Here is a 22,967-nt window from a genome sequence, read left to right as displayed (position 1 = left end):
TGTTCAAGGCCAGGTTGGACACAGGGGCTTGGAGCAACCTGCTCTAGTGTGAGGTGTCCCTGCCCGTGGCAGGGGTTGGAGCTGGATGAGCTTTAAGGTCCCTTGCAACAAAAACCAGGCTGGGGTTCTGTGACAATCACAGAAACATGGACAACTGCATCATTCACCAAATTATCTTCATTCACTACCATATAACAGAAGGAAATTAAATATTTTTAAGTCCAGTGTCTCTGAAACTGTCCTTTTCTCTCCCTTTTTATTTTTTCCTAACCGAGCAGTTGCTCGTGTATGCAAACAGCATCTCCTTCAGAACATGCCTGCCTTACCCAGCAAGCAAAGCCTCTGCACAGCAGCACACTGTCACCAGGGCTGGAATCCCACAGTGCTAGAGCAAAATCTGGTTATCTAAAAGAGCATTTAGAGAAGCAGTTACCAGGACCCTGCTATTGTGAGTATCTAAGAGAAGGGCCTTGTGCCATCACCACAGAGGGCGAATGCTGGCGTGTGACAGCAGGTCCTGCATTTGAAACAGAGCAGCATCACAGACTAGTTTGGGTTGGATGGACCTTCAAAGCTCATCCAGTCCAACTGCCCTGCAATGAGCAGGGACACCTTAAACCAGAGCAGGTTGCCAAGAATCACATCCAGCCTGACCTGGAATGTCTCCAGGGATGGGGCATCCACCACCTCTCTGGGCAACCTGTGCCAGTGTTTCAAGCACCCTCACTGTAAAGAATTTCTTCCTCCCATCCAGGCTCACTCTCCCTCTGTCAGTTTAAACCCATCACCCCTTGCCCTATTGCAACAGGCCTTACTCAAAAGTCTCTCCCCATCTTTCTCACAGGCCCCTTTTAAGAGCTGGAAGGCCACAATAAGGTCTCCCCAAAGCCCTCTCCAGGCTGAACAACCCCAATCCTCTCAGTCCTTCCTCACAGCAGAGGTGATCCAGCCCCTGACCATGTTGTGGCCCTTCTCTGGAGCAACTGATGTTCTGCAACAGCAGCAGAGGGACAAGCAAGCAGCCCCATGGGGTGCTCTGGCCCTGCCTTGATGGGACAATTTGCTCCAGATTCAGCCCACTTGACCCACTGTGCTTGCCATCCCATCCCCTCCTTGTGTCTCCTAAACCTTTTATACTGCTGTGAGATGATGAGTATCCACTGCAGCTCTCCAGGGGGCTAGAAATGGCCTGGACACTAGGAAAATAAGCTTCAGTAATGCTAACATGTCTGGGGACAAGGAAGTGTCTGGTACCCAACTCGAAAACTATCTAACTGCTGGCATGGTTTCACAATGCTGAGACAAGTATTCTCGGTGAGCACATTCCAAGAGGCAGTGGGTAACAGACTGTGGTGAGAACTTTGGGCTTTTCTGATTTTAGAAACAAACATCCAAAAGCTAGGGAAAAAATTATTAATCTGGAGAAAATTCTTCACATTTAAAAAAACAAAAACCTACACCAAAAACCAACCCCAAATTAAGTAATTTTGATCTGAAAATGGTGAGAGGAAGAGAAAAGAATGATTTAAACCTGCATTCAAAAAGCATCAATTCACATTTCAAAAAATAAAGTTACTTCAGGATGAAAGACTCCAGACAAGGTTCTTCAAATAGGTTTGAAGTTGCTTTCATTTTCTTTTTACAAAAACAAGAATGCCATTATCCAGAGTTTCCAAGCTCCACAATTCATGCTACAAACACATCTCCTTAGGAAGATGGGCTGTAATATGACCAGTGATGTACTGATTTCAGTCTACTGATCTCTGAATGATACCTGAAAAGGGCTGTTGTTACATACAAGTATTTCATTAAGGATTTTGAAAGAGAACTGTTCATCAAATGTGGAGGTTTTCCGCAGGTGCTTAGCTTCAACCTTTAAAACATCATAATGTTGGAGATGGAGAAACAAAACATTCCAAGCTCTACTACCATTTATCTCCCCCATAAGAAGACGAATTCCATATGGCATGTTCAGCTCTGCACCCAGCTGTATTAAGGAAGTCTTCTATTGGACTTCAAGTGATCCATGTGAAAAATACTGCAGTTCCTTATGGCGTGGCCTTGGTAAATGCCTTTGTTTCTTGCCAGTCCAAGAAAGCAGTACTTTGTTCTGTCTGTTGAGAGAGATTGGTTTCTTAACCCTTCTGCCCATCTTGAAAACATCATTCCTTGATGAGCACAATCCCAATGCTTATGATACTCATAGCAACAATCATCTCCAACAGCAATGTTACTTACTGCTTTAAACCTTAAATGATCTCCACAACTGCACTTTTCTACCCAGCATGAACATTCAGTTGCAAAATTCAATATAAACGGGCTTTCATCCCTGTTTGAATAAAAACTGATCACATAAAAGGCATCTCTTAAAGATTCTGCTCACAAAGTAGTGGTTTTACAGTCAGCATGTGACTGGAGCCAACTGTTCCCAGAGGCTCAGAGGAAGGAGAAGATCTGAATTTCCTGCTTTTCACACTGTCTTACTTCTATCTCATGTCTACTCCAGGCCAGCCGTGATTTGGAGATACACTACTCCCACAACCAGGAATGCCATCCCCACCAAACAACTGAAGGGCCATTGTATCAGTGTAAGCACCCTGTGTTCTAATATAACCGTGAGAAAACCATGTTGCACATAGAATTAATGCCACAAAAATGAAATCTGGATTTTTATGGCAAAACGTGTGTCTGCAAAACATACACACGGGATTGGTTTTCACTCGTATTTGTTACTGTCAATCAGGGTTGGATTCATGATGCTAAGTAGGCAGCTCAATAAAACAATGCTACACTTTCACTGAAAGCACATAACTAGCTCCACTCCTATAATGGCCTCTGTACAAGCATCTCTACCTTTACAATTCTCTTAGGATAATTGCCAGCCCATCACATACACTAAGGTCATTATCTTCTAGCTGAAATCAAAGGTAATATCCCCACTAAATGCAAAGGGGCTGGATTAGCTGTGAAAACCTACGGCAGTCTAGATTAAAACCAACACTTCAGCCAAAGTGTGGAAATGCATCTTAGCTATGAATGCCATCCCAAGAAGATAAAAAAACTGGAAAGCTAAACCAATTTTACAAGAAGTAATACTAAATAGTTGGGAAAGAGGTTTAACAGGTCCAATAAATCAGACAGAAAAGTCTACAACTGTAATGCTCACTGCTGACTGTATTACCATAACATTATTCTTCTTAGACAGTGCTTTCTCATCTTCACATTGCCAGCATTACCGCAAGGGATCTGATCTAGATCTCTGACTTTAATCTGAGCCATCTCACATTGGGGTTACTTGTGCGTAATATGTACACTCAGCATAAAACAAGCAGAAAAACTACTGAGTAACAAACCCTGAGAGCCTTAATCCACATTTCTAGTGTCCGAGAAAGCCAGAAAGCAAATGACCAAATAAAAGCTTCCAAATAAAAAGCAGAGACTGTGACTTGTATTGACAGTAACACAGTCAAAGCAATGAATCCACAGCTCTACCAAAAGTAACTTCTGAAGCTTCCCTGACTTCCTTGACTTTATTCCTGACATGGTCATTAGAGATGCTGGTCAGTAAGAAAGGATGAGAGAGAAAAAGATATCCAAAGTTCCTCTTCCAGGCCTGCCCCAAGCAGCCCACATGTGAACCAATGTGTGACCATTCACCTGCATCTCTTCCCTCAGACTCAAAAGCTGTACTTTCACAGTGTGCAATTATTTCTCCTTAAGAATGTTATTATAATTAATTAAGACACTGAAGTGGTGTTTATTAGAAACAGAATCTTAGTGAAGGCACAGAAGTGGGAGCAGAGAACTGTTTATGAGCATCACAAGTTTTAATAATTGCTTGCCTCTTAACAATGCAACAGCACTGAATTAAGCAGCTTCTTCACAGAACACTGCAGAGCAGCAGCAAGTCCCATTTGTCTTTGTTTAACACATCTACACGTTGAAACACTGCTTCAGAAACGATGCTGTACATCCTGCAGATCAAATACAGGGCATTTACTTTATGGTTTTCTGCAAATATGATCCGCACCACTCTCATCACTCTTTCAACTCTGCTACACACTGTCCATTTTACTGCTCCTGCCACGAATCCAGATGGCTGCAGATGTGCAGCTGGCAACACTATGTTGTCTGACCCTGGTTAGGAGTTTACACAATGTAGTGCTTGAATGGAGAGGAAGTCCCAAGTGCCCTCATTAGCACAGCAGCCAATGAGCTGAAATAGGAGCAGCAAGAGTGGGAAATCTTAGCAAAAAATCCCTTGTACAGGAAATGCCAAGACAGAGGGGAGATTGTATGCTTTGCTGTGAAGACAGCAGAGCATAAAAACAGCTCTTTTAGGCATGCAGCAGTATTCTGAAAACTAATTGTGAAGACTACAGGCCGAAGTAAGCCCAGCTACTCTTCTTCATTATGTGACTGTATCTCCTTCCACTCATAAACTAGGGCATAACACTTTACCTTAATGCTTACCAAAGGATCACCTCCTTTGCACTGTAAAATACTAGCTAACGTGCTGCTGGTTTAATAAAATACCTTAAGAAAAGCTCAAGTGGTGAGAAAAGTGTTTTAAGGATGAATGAGGCTATTTAAGAATTTCAGATCTTGGGAAGCTTTGACACTGGCTGTCTTCAAGGCAGACTTGAGAAGAGCTGGCATTTGGTCTTCTCTGTGAAGGCAGTAAAGGGGTATTAGATAAAATACATGATCATTATGTAAATGCGTGAACATTGGCTTTTAATTAGCAGTGGATGTAATCTCTCATTATTGGAGCAATTGAAGTTATTACTAGAAAGAGAAGTTCAAAGCGTGCTGTGTTGAAAGGTGCCTTCACAAGCTCGGCATTATGATCCCTGTTTAGATACTCTGGTGTGTGAACTCATTCTTTCAGGCATTACTTTTTTGCCATTGCATTTGAGGTTAACAGCACAGGTCAGCTACAAATCGACCACGGAAAAGTGACTATTTCGGGGCAGCGTGCTGTGCATACCCACATCTTGAGTTTGTAAAGGAATAGGTTCTTCTTTATGATTCCTTGTACTTCTGATCATGCAAGAATCACAGTCCATTCAAAAGCAAAGACTCTTGAAATGAACACAGCTCCATACAAAGGTTCAGTCAGCATCACAATACAAAGATTCAATCAGCATCACACTCATTCCCATAAACTGCTCCACCTCAGGAAAGCCTTGCTGGTTCAAGTAGCATTGAAGTTTGCAATTAGAACTAACTCACCAACACTGAGATAATCAAATCAAAATTACTACATACCTAGCTCTTGTTTAACTCTTTTCATGCCCAAATCTCCCAGTGCTTTACAGAGAAGCCTGTTTTCACAATTGCCACATGACAGCTAGGCAGTAAAGGCTAAATGAACATCCTGCTTGGGTGCCCACATCCTTTTATCAAGGCAAAGCCTGACAGAGCTCCATGCATTTATCCTGCCAGCTGCAGATGTCCACAAACTCCTCACATACCCCAAGGCCAGTCTGCCTACAGATCTCATCTGCCTTTGCTAAATGCTCTGGAAAGGATCCCTGTGACTGACTGAAGCGCCGACTTCAGTTGAGCGTGAGCGCTCGGCAAAGAGGGCAAAGAGAACCATTGTAACAGCCAGATTGTCCCCACCACCATTCACATGAGCCCGCTCATGGCCTTCAGTCAAATGCAGCACAAGCTCCTCATTCCTCCCTCGGGCCTTTGGATGCTCAGACTCACATCTGTGCAGTTTGAAAGCACCAAGGCAGCAGCCTCAAGCCTGGCCAAGCCCAGATATGCCCCAACAGGTCCAAGGACAACCCCCCTCATAGGAACAGGAGAAGCAGAAACTGAGCAGTGAAGAGGTTCTGGACGCTAAAATCAATCTGTGTAAGTATGACCAAACTACTGCTGAGTATATGCTGAAACTCCGGCGTGTCCACATGCTGTTCTGCACAGAGATGAACTTCTGCACTTCAGACCTCATCCAGGAGCAATGTGACCATATGAGGTCCCACCAGTCAGCAGAGCCATGTTACGGACAATCTGTGCACCCACTGTGTGAAATAAGGTACCATACATTATCCTGAGCCATAATTAAAGCAGGTCAAGCTCAAATACTTCACCTCATGCTCCCCACAGGCTGTAAGTTGCACACGGTTGGTTACTGCAGCTCTGCTGACCCATGATTAACAGATCTTTAAGCAGAATTAATTCAGTCATGTCTGAGCCCTAACTCACTACGGACAGGTCACAGAAATGCCTCGTACCACCAAAAGTAAGTGTGCTGGGAAGCTGGGTTCCACTTACTGGTTCTCATATTTAATACTTGATTTATAAAGTGGCAAACTACAAATTGACCAAAGAAAGTCCTCATAATATTACTCAGAGTTTGAACAACAACAAAGTATGATTCAGATCCCTTTTAGAGCCAGCATGAGACCTACCAGCCTAAAAGAAGGGGTGTTTCAAAATGTTATATAGAGAAAGGAAAAAAGAATCAGAACAGCAGGATACTGCTGAGCTGACTTCTGATCATGACAGGTTTTCTACATATCATTTAGAAAACAAAAGCCTGTAGTTTAGGAATGAATGCCTTCATCCATACTCTAACTCTTACATGGGTGAGAGGCAGGAAGGAATAACACTATTTGTAAAGAAAAAGCCCTTAAATGTGGTTCTGGGCAACCTGATCTAGTTGAAAGTGTCCCTGCACATTGCAGGGTGTTGGACTGATTGAGCTTTGAAGGTCCCTTCCAACCCAAACCATTCTGTGATTCTATGAAAATAGAGCTCTACTGCATTTGTAACTGGTTGTACATTAATAAGTACATAAGGTTAATGACATTTTCATAGAAATATATAACGGATCATAATTATACAGTAGGTAATTATGATACATTTATACAGTACATGCAAAATGACAGGGAACAGTGTATGTGGTCCAACATGGGAAGCAGAAGTGTAATCCACAGTTTACCGAGTATAACCAGAGAGGGGTTTTATGGTGCTTCATATCCCAGGAAATGGCACCCAGGATTGAAAGTCAACTGGGAAGCAGTACTAAATGATTTATTAGATTAACAGTAGATAATATATAAATTTATATATATATACACACACATAGTAAGTTTTCTACAGCAGATTTCTTAGTGCTTTCCACTGAAAATAAATATATTCTCACTTGCAGATGAACAGAAGTGATCCTAGTAAAGCCTGGTTGCTGATCAGAGACAGCAAGTGCTTTCCTGGGCCCTCTCCACTGCCACGTTCACTGTACCATGGGTGAATATTAAGCACTAGCATATTTACAACAGATCTTAATCATTAAAGCAGCACACCACTTGTACATGTGCTGGCGATAGGGTACATCCACCTCAGCTAGGCTTTTTATATGTGACGGGTGAGGTATCACACCTCAGCTAAATAAGCGCCATTTATGATGAAAGCTGGGCCATCACTCACTCCAGTCTATCCCAGAGATGCTGCAAGGGCACTGTAAAGCTCTTTAAACATCACACTGCTTTTAAGGCTGAAAAACACAACAGCTAAAGCTACTTACAGTTCTACTTTGGCTGTCATTCATTATGTATCATATGGACCCCCATCTCCCCAATCCTGCATGATGTACAAGAATTGTTTGCTTGAGAAACTGATTCTTACCTCAAGACTGCTCTTTTAGATTACAAACAATGCAGACAAATGCCCCCATCATGCAGGATTAGGTGGATTAACAACTTCTCACTTCAACATTAAGTGCATCATTTAGAGGACAAGCAGGCATTCAGCTGCTGCAAACAGCCTTGTTCACATCTGCTTGCCACTTTCCTTCCAGAGAGGCCATCAAGGGATGAAGCATATGGCCTCAATAACGTTGGTATTTGCAAATAGCATCACAGGAAGCACAGCAGAAGTTATACATTCAATTTGAAGTGCAGACATAACTTCTGCAGGCCCTGTTCGTATCAACCATCACAGCACAAGAGGAAGAGCCAAAGAATTCCCAAGAAAACCCACAGTGGTTCTGAATCTTTTATCGTTCCTCCTAGTTACAGCTCACTTGGATTAGTGGTTTTATGCTGGGATGAAAACTGCATCAGACTATCAAACCATGTATTTATCTTGCTATGTGTCCCAACAGGCCAATCGTGACATCTGGTACCCAGAGTTGCTGCAGACTTTTAACAGTGTGATTTAGTTCTCATTCTTCAATAAAGCCACAATGCAATTATCACTTCTCAAAGGAAGGGTGGGACATAAATTGGCTCTTAGCTTTCATACCTCCTGCTGGCACTCCCCCCTTGCTGGAGCCCCCAGCACCTGCACATCCAAAGAGAAGGGCAGCAATTTTTACACCTCTTTTGTCTTTTTTCTCTTGTCCCTCCCCCCTAAATGTGAGAATGGAAGAAAAAAACAAGCAAGGAAAAAGAAGGACCAGGGAAAAGAAGTTGCAGCTGCACGGATTGGTTGAAACTATGAAGACAAAGGCCAAATGGGTCCCTCAAGAACAGCGTGATCACAGAGCAAACCACTCTGGCAATTCCTTCTTCAGGTAGTCTTAAGAGCTGTAAATGTGCCAACAAGAGAAGGACACAGAAAGACACTTTAGCTAATCAAAGATGCTCCCGGATTATTGAAATAGGTCATAAATCAAGAAGGTAAAGTGTATGGATGTGCAGTTCTAATCTTCTGTTGCACTGCCATTGTCATTTCCAAAACAGCACTGGGAGATGGTCAAATCTTGCAGCTGCTTACCTAGCCAAAGAGGCTTACTGGCTCTCCAAAAAGAGCAACAGCACACCCTGAACACTTTGCTGGATGATTCCTTTAGCTTGCTCTAGAAGATGGACATAAAAAAGGAAACATGAATACTGCACTACATACACTTGGAATTGCTTTGCCCTGTAACAGCGAGCTGCTGGCAACTCTGCACCCTTGTATTATTTATCAAGTTGCCTTGATTTCTTTCTGGCAAAAGCGACAGAACAGCTCAGTCTCCTCCGGGATGCACCAAGACCATTTCTATTTCAAGCAGCAGAGCACGAGAGAAGTCTGGCTGATTATGCCCCAGTGCTTTAGTTTTTTCCAATAGTATAGAATCCCAGACTGGTTTGGGTTGGAAAGGACCTTAAGATCACCCAGTTCCAACCCCCTGCATTGGGCAGGGACATCTCACACTAGACCATGCTGCTCAAGGCTGTGTCCAACCTGGCCTTGAAGTATCAAACTGTCTACAGAAGCTTAAGCAACTTGGTACCAGCCATGTCATGACTTGTATGACAAGTGGCTATTCTTTGATGACTACAGCCTGTTAGGGAAGGATGGGATCCACCTGTATAGAAAAAGCAAGGGAATCTTTGGCAGCAGGTTGGCCAACTTGGTGAGATGGGCTTTAAAGTAAAGGGCTTGGGGTGCAGGGTCCAAGGTGGCAATGCTCACACCATCACATCAAATTGGGGAATAAGCCAACACACAAAACATGGGGACTAAACACAGAGAATTACAGATGTGAGTACAGTCACAGGGCCATGATCTCACTGCAGTTAGATATGGTGAGATAGCTCGCATGACTGCAGTGCTGCCATGGACAGCTATCTACTTTTTAGGAGACACAGACCAGCAAGGTGAGGTGGTGAAGTTGCATTTTAGGCGAGAGAGCAGCTGGAATACATCAAGCTCTGCCTAGGGGTGGAGGAAGAGCAAGCCAAGAGCTCCTGGGTAAGAATTATGGGACAGCTAAACATGGGTGACACTGTTGTGGTCAGGAAGTCAATGAGACCTTCTGCAGAAAGCTGGAAGTAGTCTCACAATCACAGGCCCTGGTTCTCACGGGGAATGGGCACAAGCTGAAACATAGGAATTTCCATTTGAATATCAGCCACAGAATCATGGAATCAGCCAGGTTGGAAAAGCCCTTTAAGCTCATCAAGTCCAACCGTTCCCAGCCCTGCCAAGGCCACCACTAACCCATGGCACTGAGGCCTCATCTCCACGGTGCGTGAACACTTGCAGGGACGGTGACTCCAGCCCTGCCCTGGGCAGCCTGTTCAAATGCCTGAGCACCCTCTGGGGAAGGAATTGTTCCTCAGCTCCATCTAAACCTGCCCTGGTGCAGCTTGAGGCCGTTTCCTCTTGTCCCACCCCTTGTTCCTTGGGAGCAGAGACCATTCCCACCTCACTACAACCTCCTGGCAGGTAGAAAATAATCAGCCTAAAATAGATGGAAGAAGCATTGGTGAAGGCAGTGCTTTGTTCTAAGGAACAAGCCCTCAGGTATGAGGTAAATTGACAGATTCCTGGCATGGCAACTTCAGAGAGGACATTTCCAGAGATACTTATTTCTCAGAACTTTAATTCCAGATTGTGTTTCTCCTGAAGATATGACAAACAGATAACAGAATATTGGGATGTCCCGGAAACAGATCACAACCCAGCACCCTTTTTCATGTACAGCACTAAGTTATACCAGAGTAGAACAGTTTCAGTGAACTACAGGTTAACTAAAAGCTGCGCTGACAAGAGCATTCGGAAAACTCAACTCAATAAAATCCAGTCAGTCCCTGATGCCACAGCACATGGAATCATAGGTGCCAGAAGGAAAACAAGGTAAGAGCATGCCCAATCACAACAGCCAGATCTATGTGCTGGAAAACAGCAGAGCACCTCTTTCAGGTCTCTGCATATCCCTCAGCAACTCGTAAGCTGCTCAGACCTCAACTATCAAGAGACCAGCACTGAAGAAGAAAGGGGCTTATGAAACCTGTGCTGATCCGTCGAAAGGCAGCTTCTCTTTCTCACTATTCACAGAATGAGCCTGGTTTTCTTAAAGCATGGGTGTAGAGCAAGTTCGATACCTGCACAGTGATGGTGCATCTCTCACTGTACAGTATTTTCTACCAGGTATCAAAATTCCTTCCTCAAATATTGGTGGAGTCACCATCCCTGCAAGTGTTCACACACTGTGGAGACGAGGCCCTCAGTGCCATGGGTTAGCGGTGGCCTCGGCAGTGCTGGGATAAGGGTTGGACTGGATGATCTTGAAGGTCTTTTGCAACTTGGTGGATCCTATGATTCCATCAAAAAGGAGAAAGTGACTGACTAAAGCTAAGCCGAAGCAGAACGCCTGATTTCACACATCCACTCTTTGGTTGGCTGTGCTCATTTAAAGATTCATCCAGTCTACTAAAAACCAACAGACTATGCTACTTTATGTCTGAATGGCAGCTCTTTTTTCTATGATGATATTAAGAGGATTATCCTCAACCAAATTAGTCTTCAATTGGTTTACAGAGAAAACAGGAATATGCTAAGAATTCACTTAGGCAAACAGAGTCTATTTTATGCATAAATACCGTAATCATCCACTTGTTACTTTAAAATAAGAACAAACAGCGTTTGCATAATAAAACTGTTTGCACATCTTAATGAACGTGTGCCATCATCCCCTCCTGGCTTTTCTACCACAGTCAGTGTACATCTTAGGTCCAATACATTGAGCTTTACACCAATCATTGCTTAAACACTTTTGACATTTTAAGTAATCCATATTAGCACTGGACTCATTAAAAGAATCCTTAAATACAGTTAACAGTATTTTAGAGCTATCCAACTTATTAAGATCTACCAGAAAGAAATAATGCAAACCTGATCACCCTGTACATTCTGAGAACACAAGAAACAGGCCTCACAGATCTACAAATCACTTCTACTGGAAGCTAAAGGATTTGACTGACGTATATTTCCCAAGCTACATCTGTCATAACGAGTCTAAAAAAGCAACCAGCCCACTGAGCAAGAACTGGCACTTTGGGAAATGGCTTAAATAGCTCTGAGCTCTCAAGTAGCACTTTTATGCTTCTTGCATATCTGAATAGACTCAAGCGTGTTTCTTTTCACCTTCACATTTGACTTAAAGAATGAAATAGAAAAAGCAAGACAAAAAAAAGGGGGGGGGGGGGGGAGAGAAAAAGTGACTTGAGAATTCCTCAGTACACCAGGGATTTCTGGACATTAGTGCTATGGAGAGTAAAAAGATGGGAGCGCAAAGCCAGCAGAATGCCTTCAATCCCGAGTCACAAAGACAGATGCAAGGAAGTGAGCCCACAGGGTACTGCCTCTGCAGGAGCCTCATTTTTCCATCACAACATCTCCTACTTAGGGATTTCACATTTTTCCAATGGCAATTTCAACCTCATCTACATTTTGTAGAGCATTTTACTCTTAGGCTGCTCCTAAGCAAATACATCCACTCACCTAAGGCATAAATACTAGTCTAACATTGGAATGAACCATGTATTTTGTTATATGTTAATATGCTGTCAGCTTTTATTTAATAAACAAACCCCAACCAAACAACAAAAACCACCACCAAAACCCCACAAACCAACCCAAACATTTGGGCCCTCAAAATTCCCCAGTGGAAGAACCCAGAAGCTACAGATTTAGCAGATAAGAAACAGTGCATACACCCTTTAGAGATATCCACAGAATACAGAAAACCAATGTTTTAATGTATGCTGCTTCATTCATGGAACCTGCATTAAAAAGCTGGGAAACTAACTGGAAAAAGGGAAAAGATGAATCTCTTCTCATCCTACAGAATGGCTGCTTCTAGGGGTTTCCTACAGATGCTGTTATACTTGTGAATCACAGAAAGGTTTGGGTTGGGTTGGAAAGGACCTTAAAGCTCATCCAGTTCCAACCTCCTGCCACAGACAGGGACACCTTCCACTAGAGCAGGTTGCTCCAAGCCCCATCCAACCTGGCCTTGAACACTGCCAGGGATGGGGCAGCCACAGCTTCTCTGGGACAACTCCGAAGCTGCAAGGACTTCAAGCAGAGATGTCTATTAGTGGACAACAAATTCATTACTGCTGAAGTGAACAGCACAACAATTTCACTTCTTACTAGCTTCTACATGACCTAGGAGATACTGTAGAATAGAGTAGCTCAGTTGGAAGATCACCTAGACCGAGTGCCTGACTGCTCCAGTGCTGACCTGATTTATCTAATACTTTGTTAATACTCAACCAGACTATGTATATAAACCCAGTAAGCCCCAAGTGCAGAGTACAAACCTACCTTCCTTCAGTCCCAGTTTTCCCTTCCCATAGCAGAGCACCCGCAAGTCAAGCATTCATTACAGTAGAGTAAGCAATCTCTACTTCTGTGCCACAACTCCACTCTCCAGTTCAGACTTCTGAGAAGCTATGACCTGACAGCTAACTGCATCTGTCCTTGGATGGCATGGGGAAAGCAGACAGAATCAGGGATGGAAGCACGGCAGCAATGCTGTACTAGGGACAAAGGAAAATATTAGGAAATAGTGTTTTAAAGACCAACAGGAAAGTTTCCAGGCTTAACACACTGCTCACAGGTACATCCCTGTCAAGTGACCCAGCTAGCTATTTACGCCTCAGCACAGGCATGCTATAGAATCACAGAATGGTTTGGGTTGGAAAGGACCTTATGCTCATCCAGCTCCAACCCCTGCCATGGGCAGGGACACCTTCCACTAGAGCAGCTTGCTCCAAGCCCCTCTGTCCAACCTGGCCTGGTTGCTGCCCTGTGACCAGACACACTCAGCTCTACATCAAGGCTTTACAATTGGGTCTGCCACTGCAGCTCTGGTGTGGCACAAGTCCTTTGCACAACCAGCTCTGTGACAGCCTCCCAGCAGCAAGAGACCCACTGCTGAGGAGATGATCGTCAAGACGGATCCAGCTACTGGTACTTCAGTTGTAGAAAGAGGAAAGTCACTGGAAAAGAGATAATTTAGTCTCTGATTTAAGAGCAACTTCATATAAACTCAATGCAATGGAGCCATCACTTGAGCTGCATTAAAAGAACGTGAACATCCTTGAAACACTTGGCTCCAAATGAACATCCCTTAGAAAGCCGAAACAAACCCCAGTTCTTCCAAAGCCCACAGTAAAACCTCTTTGCTGCTCTATCTCAAAACTCCAGAAACATTAACCTCATGCACCAAACTAACAGAAAGAAAGAAAAAAAAGGAAAGAGAGGTGGTAAAAAAAAGCTCTCACAATCATAGCATTTAATAAACTCTATTTCATGACAATTCACTTCAGTTCCATCCAATTTCATTCATAGAGATCCATTTCCTCCACTGGTCTATGTATCTTTACAGGCAGAAATCCAGCTTTGTTACATGGTTCATCTGGATACGTTAGTTATAGGAAAAGAACTCAAGTTACACAAAACAGCTATATTCAAGCCATCACAGAGCAGAAAAATGAAATGAAGAGAACCTAATTAATCCCTGTAATCTTGGGAAGGATGCTGAACAACTGTTAAAAGCAGACGAGTTGCTCTGGTGAAGGAATGCTGCCTTCCGCTTTTCTTCCAATGAAAAGAACAAGCAAAGGCAATGTCCGTATCTGACACAACCAAGCACGAGCTGTCCCATGCAAACACTAAATCCAGGAGCATTGGCCAAGTAGAATCAGAACAGAATCCTACCTGAGGCCTGAAACATGCTGCCGTTATTAAGTAACACGAATGATGAGGCTTTAATGCTGTTGAACCCATGAGATTCCATGGGGCTGAATTCTCCAGTTCATAAAATTATAATTAAAAGAAGGAAGTGCAACACAGGCACCAGCATCATGGTCTGCTATGCCCTGACCTCCTCGTGCATGGCATCTGTCTGACTGGGGGAGCAAGTACACTTCTATGGCATTACATTCTCCTCTTTTCAGCAAGGCTCATTACAAGACAGCCAACCCAAAATGTCATGGTGATTTCTCTGATGTAATCATCAGGCACCTAGGAAATGAATGGAAACTCCCAATCCATTCTGGTGACACAGATTAGGAAAAGGAGGTGCTCATCATGAATAGCGGACATAATCTTTATGGCTTCCTGAGCCAAACAAAAGAAATGGAATTAAAAGCAAAACAAACATCAGATGGGAAGGACAGGAAAAACATCAGCGCCCGAAGCAAACCTTTAACATCTCAGTGCTATTGGGGGTTCCAAAGAGCAAACAGGTCAATCAAATGTTCAACTAATTGATGTTAAAAAGAAAACCAAATGGCTACAGAACATGGTTTGCCAAATGATGCCGTTTAACCCTTAGGAAAAAAGAACCAAGTCTGAAATGCCAAGGCTGAGCCTGACCATGAGGTTTTACGTTGGATACCATCTGAGACCTCATGGTGCTACAGTGCAGAAGGGAACTGTGGCTGGGATCACCTTGAAGCTTTTTCTTCTCATATTTGTTGTATTTTTTCTGAAAAGGAATTAATCTGTGAAACTAATGATTATTCTCTTAAGAGGACTTATTTTATCGGGGTTTTTTTTATCATTGCAATGCTTACAGCTGACTAAAATAAACTCTTTACAAAGAGTTTCTCTACATGTAACTATGCATGCACCTGGGCAGTCTATATATAACCCATTCCTGATGGTTAAACACCTCCATCTCATTCCCTCTCAGCCTTTGCTCCACAGCATAGTCAGGGATTATTAAATGATGCTCATGTCCTTATTATCTGACAACACAACCAGCGACTCAAAGGGAACACATTGCTGCTTTTCCCTCTTGGCTATTTTCCCCAAGCTCCAAAGAAAATCAATGAAACAAATCTCCTTTTAGCTACACCTACTTAAACCTGACTGACAGACGATCACATTCCATTAGAGACACACAGGTTTAGTTCGCACACACAGCAGTAACCGTGACATACAGAGACAACTCAATCCAGCACAACTGCTCCCTGCGCCTTGCACGTACCACTTCACCCTCAAAAAACCCAAGCTGACACGGGGTTTTCTGGTCAGCACTGGGTGAAATACCAGCAAAACGGCTGCTCACAACCACGTCCACTCGCGCGCACTCACCGACAACCGACACACGCTTCGGAAAACGCTATTTTCACCAAAAAGCCCCGAACGGGGCTGGAAATCCCGGCACCACCAGTTACATAAACCGTGCTAAAAATAACCTCCGGAGGCGCGGGGTGGGCAGCGGGGCCGGGGTCGGGTCCCCACCGACCGCAGCCGCGCCGGAGCCCAACAAGTCGCCCGAGTGGGGTCGCGGTTGGCCCCTTCTTACCACCAGCACGGGCACGCCTGCGGTGAGCGAGTAGAGCAGCACCGGGGGCACGGCGCTGCGGTCCTCCGGGCCCGGGTAGGGCTTTCGGTACGCGCCGTCGTAGCAGAAGAAGCCTTGCACGTTGACGGCGAAGGTGTCCGTGTACTCGAAGTAGTAAGCCAGCATCACGGTCCCTGCCATGATCACCATCTGGAAGTAAAGCATGCTGCTGAGCGGAGAGAGCACTCGCATGTACGTGGGCTCCGGCGGCCGCCGCGCTCCGCCCGCTCCCCGGCGGCATCCACGGCGGCGGCGGCCGGCAGCGCTGGGCACAGGGCAGCGGGGGCCCTGCCCGCCGCTCCGCCACCGGCTCCGGCTCCTGCAGCGGGCGGAGCGCGGTGGCGGGAGGAGGCGGCTTCGCCCCGCCCCGGAGCAGCCGCGGCGCCGGACCCCGGCCCGAGCGGGAGGAGGAGGAGGAGGAGGAAGAGGAGGAGGGAAGGGGCGGCCGGGGGCAGCGTCGGAGCGGCCCCACCCTGCGGACGTGGTTAAGGACACCCCCCCCCCCCACGGGTCCTTCGCTGAACACCGACGTGCACGAACCCGTGCGAGGGGCAAAGGATGCTCCCGGAGCACTGGGAGGTACCCGGATCGCGGCTGTTTGTAAATGGCTCCAACTGGAAATACAGACTCCGAAGTATATGGGTAGCTATGAAAGGAAGTGATGTTTAAAGCCTTAGTAAAGAAAACGGGTAGCTGGACATGAAGCTATCCTCAGCCAAGTGAAGTCCCAGAGTAAGAGGACAGTCTGCTCCAGGGCTGGGAAGAATTCTGCATAGAATCCCAGAATCCCAGACTGGTTTGTGTTAGAAAGGGCCTTAAGATCAGCCAGTTCCAATCTCCTGCCCCAGGCAGGGACACCTCACACTAGACCAGGTTGCTCCAAGCCCCTGTGTCTAACCTGGCCTTGAACACTGCCAGGGATGGGGCAGCCACAGCTTCTCTGGGCACCCTGTGCCAGCACCTCAGCACCCTCACAGGGAAGAGCTTCTGCCTTAGATCTAACCTGAACTTCCCCTGTTTCAGTTTGAACCCATCACCCCTTGTCCTATCGCTACAGTCCCTGATGAAGAGTCCCTCTCCAGCATCCTTGTAGCCACCTTCAGACACTGGAAGCTGCTCTGAGGTCTCCACACAGCTTCTCTTCTCTAGGCTGAACAGCTGCAATGTTCTCAGCCTGGCTTCATACAGGAGCTGCTCCAGCGCCTGCTCATTCATCCTCATGGCCTCCCCTGAACTTGCCCCAACAGCTCCACGTCCTTCTTATGTTGAGGACACCAGGACTGCGCACAATGCTCAAAGTGGGAGTATATACAAACACAAAAGAGCTCCATTTGAAAATACATCTGTAGCTCATACACATACACTTAGGGATAGTTGGCTGTGCCCAGTGCTTGTACAGCTTCACTGTGTGCAGGCTCTATTCTGGATTCCCAAAGCCAAGAGTTAAAAAGTCACTTAAAGGTCATCCCCGCCTGCCCCAAAACATTGTATGGCCAGGAAACAGTCTTCAAAGGGACACCTTCACCTTAAAGATTCCATTTGGATACTTAGCAAAGGCTGTTAGAAATCACAAATGAGACTTGATTTATAATCAAACGGTTATAATGTGTAATCGTTCTTCCAGTGCTATACTTGGCCTTTAACTGTTCGTTTCCCTCCCCCCTCTGAAGAATCTTGTTCCATTCAGTGATGCTAGTCTCTCTGCATTTATTTTTAACCAGCCCTAGCAGAACACACTCTTCATGCCTGGATTCCACATCCAGGCTATTTTTATGTGTTCTTAACATACTCCCCAGAAGCAGCCAAAGTGTTCCATTTACATGGCACTCTCCAGACTTCCCTGAGTAGCTCCCTTCCTCTGTGAACGGTATGTAGTGAGACATGAGACATCTGGTGGTCAACTCTGCCTAGCACAGAGCTTATCTTCCTCATTTCTTTAGCACAGCCCAGTAGCCATTACCACACACATAAAAACCTACACTTAATCCCAGAGACTGCACAGAACCTAACCCCCCTCCAAAGACCAAACTCAACAGCAGGACTGCAGTGAGCACTAGGCTCAGCTCTTCTGTTCTGTTTGAGTGGATGGACTAGAGACACTGGTGTTTCTGTCAAAAACAGGCACTGGAGGGAATTGACCTTTTCCCAGTAACCAGCTAATAAAGTACTCCTACGTTTTGCTATTACAAGCCAACTGCTATTACAACTATACCAATGGAGCTACTGCACGTAGGAGTTAGAGGGTATAAAAGTCCTGGTTTTACAAAACCTGTTTGAAGCTGTTGTCAGAACCTCCGACGGATTTGGGATGGCAGGTTTCGGAAGGAATCTCTGCAGGTCACATAGTCCAACCACCCGCTCAACACAGCTCCTGCTGGTGCTAAGTCCAGTCAACTGCCAAGTAGCTCAAAGGATGGAGATCCCAGAGCCACTCTGAATGTCCAACCACTGACACAGAGAGCAGTTTTGCTTTGTACTCCACTTGAGACACAAACGTTAGCAAGTGTATGTTGGCTGCCACTAAGTGAAGTACAAGACTTAAAGGAATTATTAAGGGGCATGACAAAGAAGAGAGTTTGTCTTTATGCTTTTCTGTTACTCTGCAACATTGGCACTATTTAGCCTCTAATATTTAACTTGAAAGCATCTAAAAACATGGTGTGCAACTAACAATCTATTGGATACAAGATTCACTTGTGTTATTTGGCTCAGTCTGGTGTCCATGCTTCAAATACTCCAGGTAGACTGGCCATTTAGTAGAGTTACAAACCAAAGAATACAGGATATAAGGCCAAGAGGAGGTTTAAAGTCACCTTCCTTGGTAGTCATCTCAGAGCTATCTGAGCCAACACAGGTAACTGCAGAAAAAAACCTAAGGCATCAAAACGTCAGGCTCTGCTTTTCATCCCCAAAAAGTGGTGCTCCATGGGAAATGGACTGATTATCAACTTGGTGCTTCACTGAGGAATTAAGGGAATTAATTATTCCCCCTCTCAAACGTCCAGGTTTTAAAGACCATTAGGTGAAAAAAGCAATAAGGTCACCTTATTGATTAGCAAGGGGCTCAACTATGGAGTAAATGAGCAGATGCCAAAAAGCTTTAAAGCAGAAGGTATATATATATAAAAAATCTGTATTTTCAGTCTTTGAAGGCCCTGTAAACTTATTGTTTCTGAAAATACTGAAGGACTGTTATTTCTTTTTATAGAGGTAAGACCTGCCCTGGCACTGTCATCCCATATAGAGTCATAGAATCCCAGACTGGTTTGGGTTGGAAAGGACCTTAAGCTCATCCAGTTCCAACCCCTGCCACAGGCAGGGACACCTCACACTAGAGCAGGTTGCTCCAAGCCCCTGTGTCCAACCTGGCCTTGAACACTGCCAGGGATGGGGCAGCCACAGCTTCTCTGGGCACCCTGTGCCAGTGCCTCAGCACCCTCACAGGGAAGAGCTTCTGCCTTAGATCTAACCTGAACTTCCCCTGTTCTATCCTTTCTCAGCCCCTTCTTCCTCCACTCCCATTTAAAGCATTTTCTTGCCTTAGGACAAGTCTGCAAGGCTTGGTTTCTTGCAGGTGATGAAGTTCAAACCTGGATTCCTTCTATCTGACTTGCCCCACTTGAAAAGCATACACACACTTGATCCTTGCTGATGCTCTCCTCATAGAAGTTGACTGTTGCACGATGCAGGCTGCTATTTGTTTTAACAATGAGGGGCAGAAATGCTTCGCAATGCATAGGGGAGGCAGGTCAAAGCTCCACAAGCTGCTTAGACAAAAGCAAAAAAGACTATCATATTGCTTTCTTTTAATACTTGTACACAAGGCCTGCTCTTGCCTTCCTGGACATGCAGGTACCTGATCAAGTAAAACCAGAGCTCTACTTTTTATTATAATGAATGTGATGTTTATCTGCTGCATGGTTCAATACGCAAACACGTATTAAATCAAACAAACAGAAGCACAAGAACACAGTCCCCAGTGACTAATGCAGACAGCTAAATATATTCTGCTAAACAGTATCACAGTATTCCCTGCTGCTTTATGTCCGTTCTATGCAATGACAGCAGAACGGCAGAGAAAAGCCCGGAACCCACAAGTTTTGTTTCAGAAGGCTATCGATAGAATTGTCAGTTGAAACTCAAGTGACAGACAGGGTTTGGAAAGTACCTTTCTTGCGAAGAGCACCACTGATCTCAGAGCAGGAGTCCCCATGGTATTCCTCATGGGTTTATCTTGCTCTTTTCATTTACTACTTAATTTTAAGTGAAATATCAGCCCAGGAGACACAAGTGTAAGCAGCACAGACTAAGGGAAACCTTAGCTTCACTGTTCTGCAATACTTTGAAATCATGACCTTCATTACAAGGGGATCTTTCCAATTTCAAACCACATTCACTACACTTTCATGTGCTTACATCAGCACCTTTCATACTCTTTTCTAGTTCTATATTGCTATGGCAAAAGGGAATACAGAAACAAAGACAACCCAACAAAACCTCCTCAGTGGGAAGAAAACTAAGAACTGGTATCAAATAATCCACTGCTTTTCCCTTTCTATTTACCTCTTTCATGCTTTCCCAGCATGCCAGCAGCTGTCATGGGAACACCATGGCCGCTTCCTTGTTACATCTCCACACTACTACAATAAACCTACCGTTTCTGAAGGGAATGCTGCATCCGTGTTGATGGCACAGCAGCAAGGAAGGGACAGAATGAACCAAAATCTTTAGATACTTCCTGGCTTTATCCAGGAAGGAAACTGGGAAAAGCCCCCTAATTTGGCAAAGAGCAGGCAAGGTAGTACTTTGTTATTTGATACAATTTGGCTTTACTCTGCCAATACGCAATATATTTAATATATTTAATGACAGATACTGTTAAGAATAACTAAAAGGACATTTTGTTTAATTAAATTGTTTCATGATATGCAGTGATTTAAGTCCTAAAGGCCAGGGCATGTAAATGCTAAGATCTATGCTTGTAGGACCATCATAATGCAAGAGAAAAATCACTTTCTAGCAGTTGGAACAGAAGCAGGAAGGAGTTAGAAATGGGGGCTGTGCCCAGAACACTTGCAGTATGATTCAAACAGGTTAGGCACCAAATAGAAGCTTTTCATATGGTCTTCATACCTAGTTGATGGAGAGAGACAACTCTAGTAGGTGACTAAGCGCCACTACATTGGGGCAGGATGAATCATCCTATGAAAATGTCATTCAATCCATCCTAAGAAATACCAATTTCTGAAGATAGCGCTTGCAACAATAACGAATCGAGTGCTGATGACTGGCTTTGACTAGCACTCTTCTTTTAAAGGGCTCTAGTAAGACCAATTTTATCCTTAACATTCACTGGCACATAGCTCAACTAGCTCCATAATAGGAACAGTACTTTTCAAGAGTTACACAGAGAGAAAAGGACAGTCAAATTAGCAACAGCACAAGCATTAACATTACATTTGTACTGCGGTTTTATGTGCAGCTAAACCCTATTTCCACAGAAGATAACATTTTGCCCTAGTAAACTTGGGTACCTCATACGACACAGTGCAAATACCAGAGAGAGTGAGCAGCTGGAGATGAAGCAAAGGAGGAGGAGGGGGACAAGGCAACAATGAAATGATTGAGTTTGATATAATGAATAGCAGTCATAGCACATTAGTTACTTAGTCAGTGTTTACATCAATAAGAAAATTAATCTTCTTAAATCTGCTTGCTATCTTCAGATTAAGTATTCCTGCAGGGAGTTCTTCATAGGTGAGAATTGAAATTTGCTATGCCAGAGGGACACCATGTACCTCTGGGCTGTACATCCTCAGAACTAAAACCTGTACAAGCACATCTACCATGACAGTGCCAAAATAAAACACTACAGAACACAGTTTTGTCAATGGGAAATGAAACAGTCACATCTGAAAGCTCAAATAGTGATTATTTAATCTTACCCAAGATAAACTTAGGAAAACAGCCTATTTGGAAAATGATCACCGCAGCTCTGAGGTTATCTTCATCGGTAGACACATCTTCAGTAACTGCAGCACTGTACAAACTGATGGAAAACTTGGAACCTCTGGCATAACTGGCTCAATGAAAATCACAGACTCACAGGAGTGATTGAAGGGGCCTCTGGAGATCACCCAGTACAACCCCCTGGGCAGCCTGTGCCAGGGCTCTGACACCCTCACGTAAAGAAGTTCTTGCTCATGTTGAGGTGACACTTGGTGTGTGTTAGTTTATGGCCACTGCTCCTCATGTTGTCGCAGGGCACCACTGGAAAGGGTCTGTAAAACCTCAGGATTTTGGAATAAACCTCCTCATCTCATTCACCCAAAATACCAACATTGGTATCACTACTTCTGATGAAAGAAAACTCCTTTCCAAGGTAATCAGTGACTCCTTGGAAGACTGATACAACACATACTGAACAGCAGCAGAGCACTGCTGCCTTTCCTACCTATGGTAGTCAAGTGAGTCACACAGACCTGCCCTGTGCAGTTCAGTGTATGTATCTGAGCAGCCCATTTTGTACATAATCCAACATTAGCTCAGACATCTGTAGAATGCCTGAAGGTTTTACAGCCCAATCCTGAAACTCCCTTTACTGAATTAATTTCAATCATTTGAATACAGTGGTTTGCTGTGTTGTAGTTTGCATTCTTTTTTGTACCTTTTTATTACAAACAGTGAGACTAATAACACAACTTATTGAACCATAGAATAGTTAGGGTTGGAAAGGACCTTAAGATCATCAAGTTCCAACCCCCTGCCATGGACAGGGACACCTCACACTAAACCATGTCACCCAAGGCTCTGTCCAACCTGGCACTGAACACTGCCAGGGATGGAGCATTCGCAACTTCCCTGGGCAACCCAT

At 44.5% G+C, this 22,967-nt stretch overlaps 1 protein-coding gene across 5 annotated transcripts in view; it reads right to left on the bottom strand.

The window, feature by feature from the left end:
- PLPPR5 (phospholipid phosphatase related 5) overlaps positions 1-22,967 on the bottom strand; it is a 122,107-nt gene that overhangs the window by 49,862 nt on the left and 49,278 nt on the right. For 2 of the 5 annotated variants that reach the window (XM_061379127.1, XM_061379124.1), the window contains one exon: positions 16,055-16,243. In XM_061379127.1, coding sequence (XP_061235111.1) covers positions 16,055-16,243 — 189 coding nt within the window. Of the gene's footprint in view, positions 1-16,054; positions 16,443-19,725; positions 19,846-22,967 lie in introns of those variants that run through there. The other 3 variants (XM_061379125.1, XM_061379126.1, XM_061379128.1) reach the window with 3 other exon arrangements.

This window comes from Neopsephotus bourkii, unplaced genomic scaffold, assembly GCF_033783945.1.
Source record: "Neopsephotus bourkii isolate Nb327-2 ecotype Australia unplaced genomic scaffold, CSIRO-AGI_Nbou_v1 NB_1768, whole genome shotgun sequence".
Taxonomy (NCBI): domain Eukaryota; kingdom Metazoa; phylum Chordata; class Aves; order Psittaciformes; family Psittacidae; genus Neopsephotus; species Neopsephotus bourkii.
This window is presented reverse-complemented; position numbering and strand designations above follow the sequence as displayed.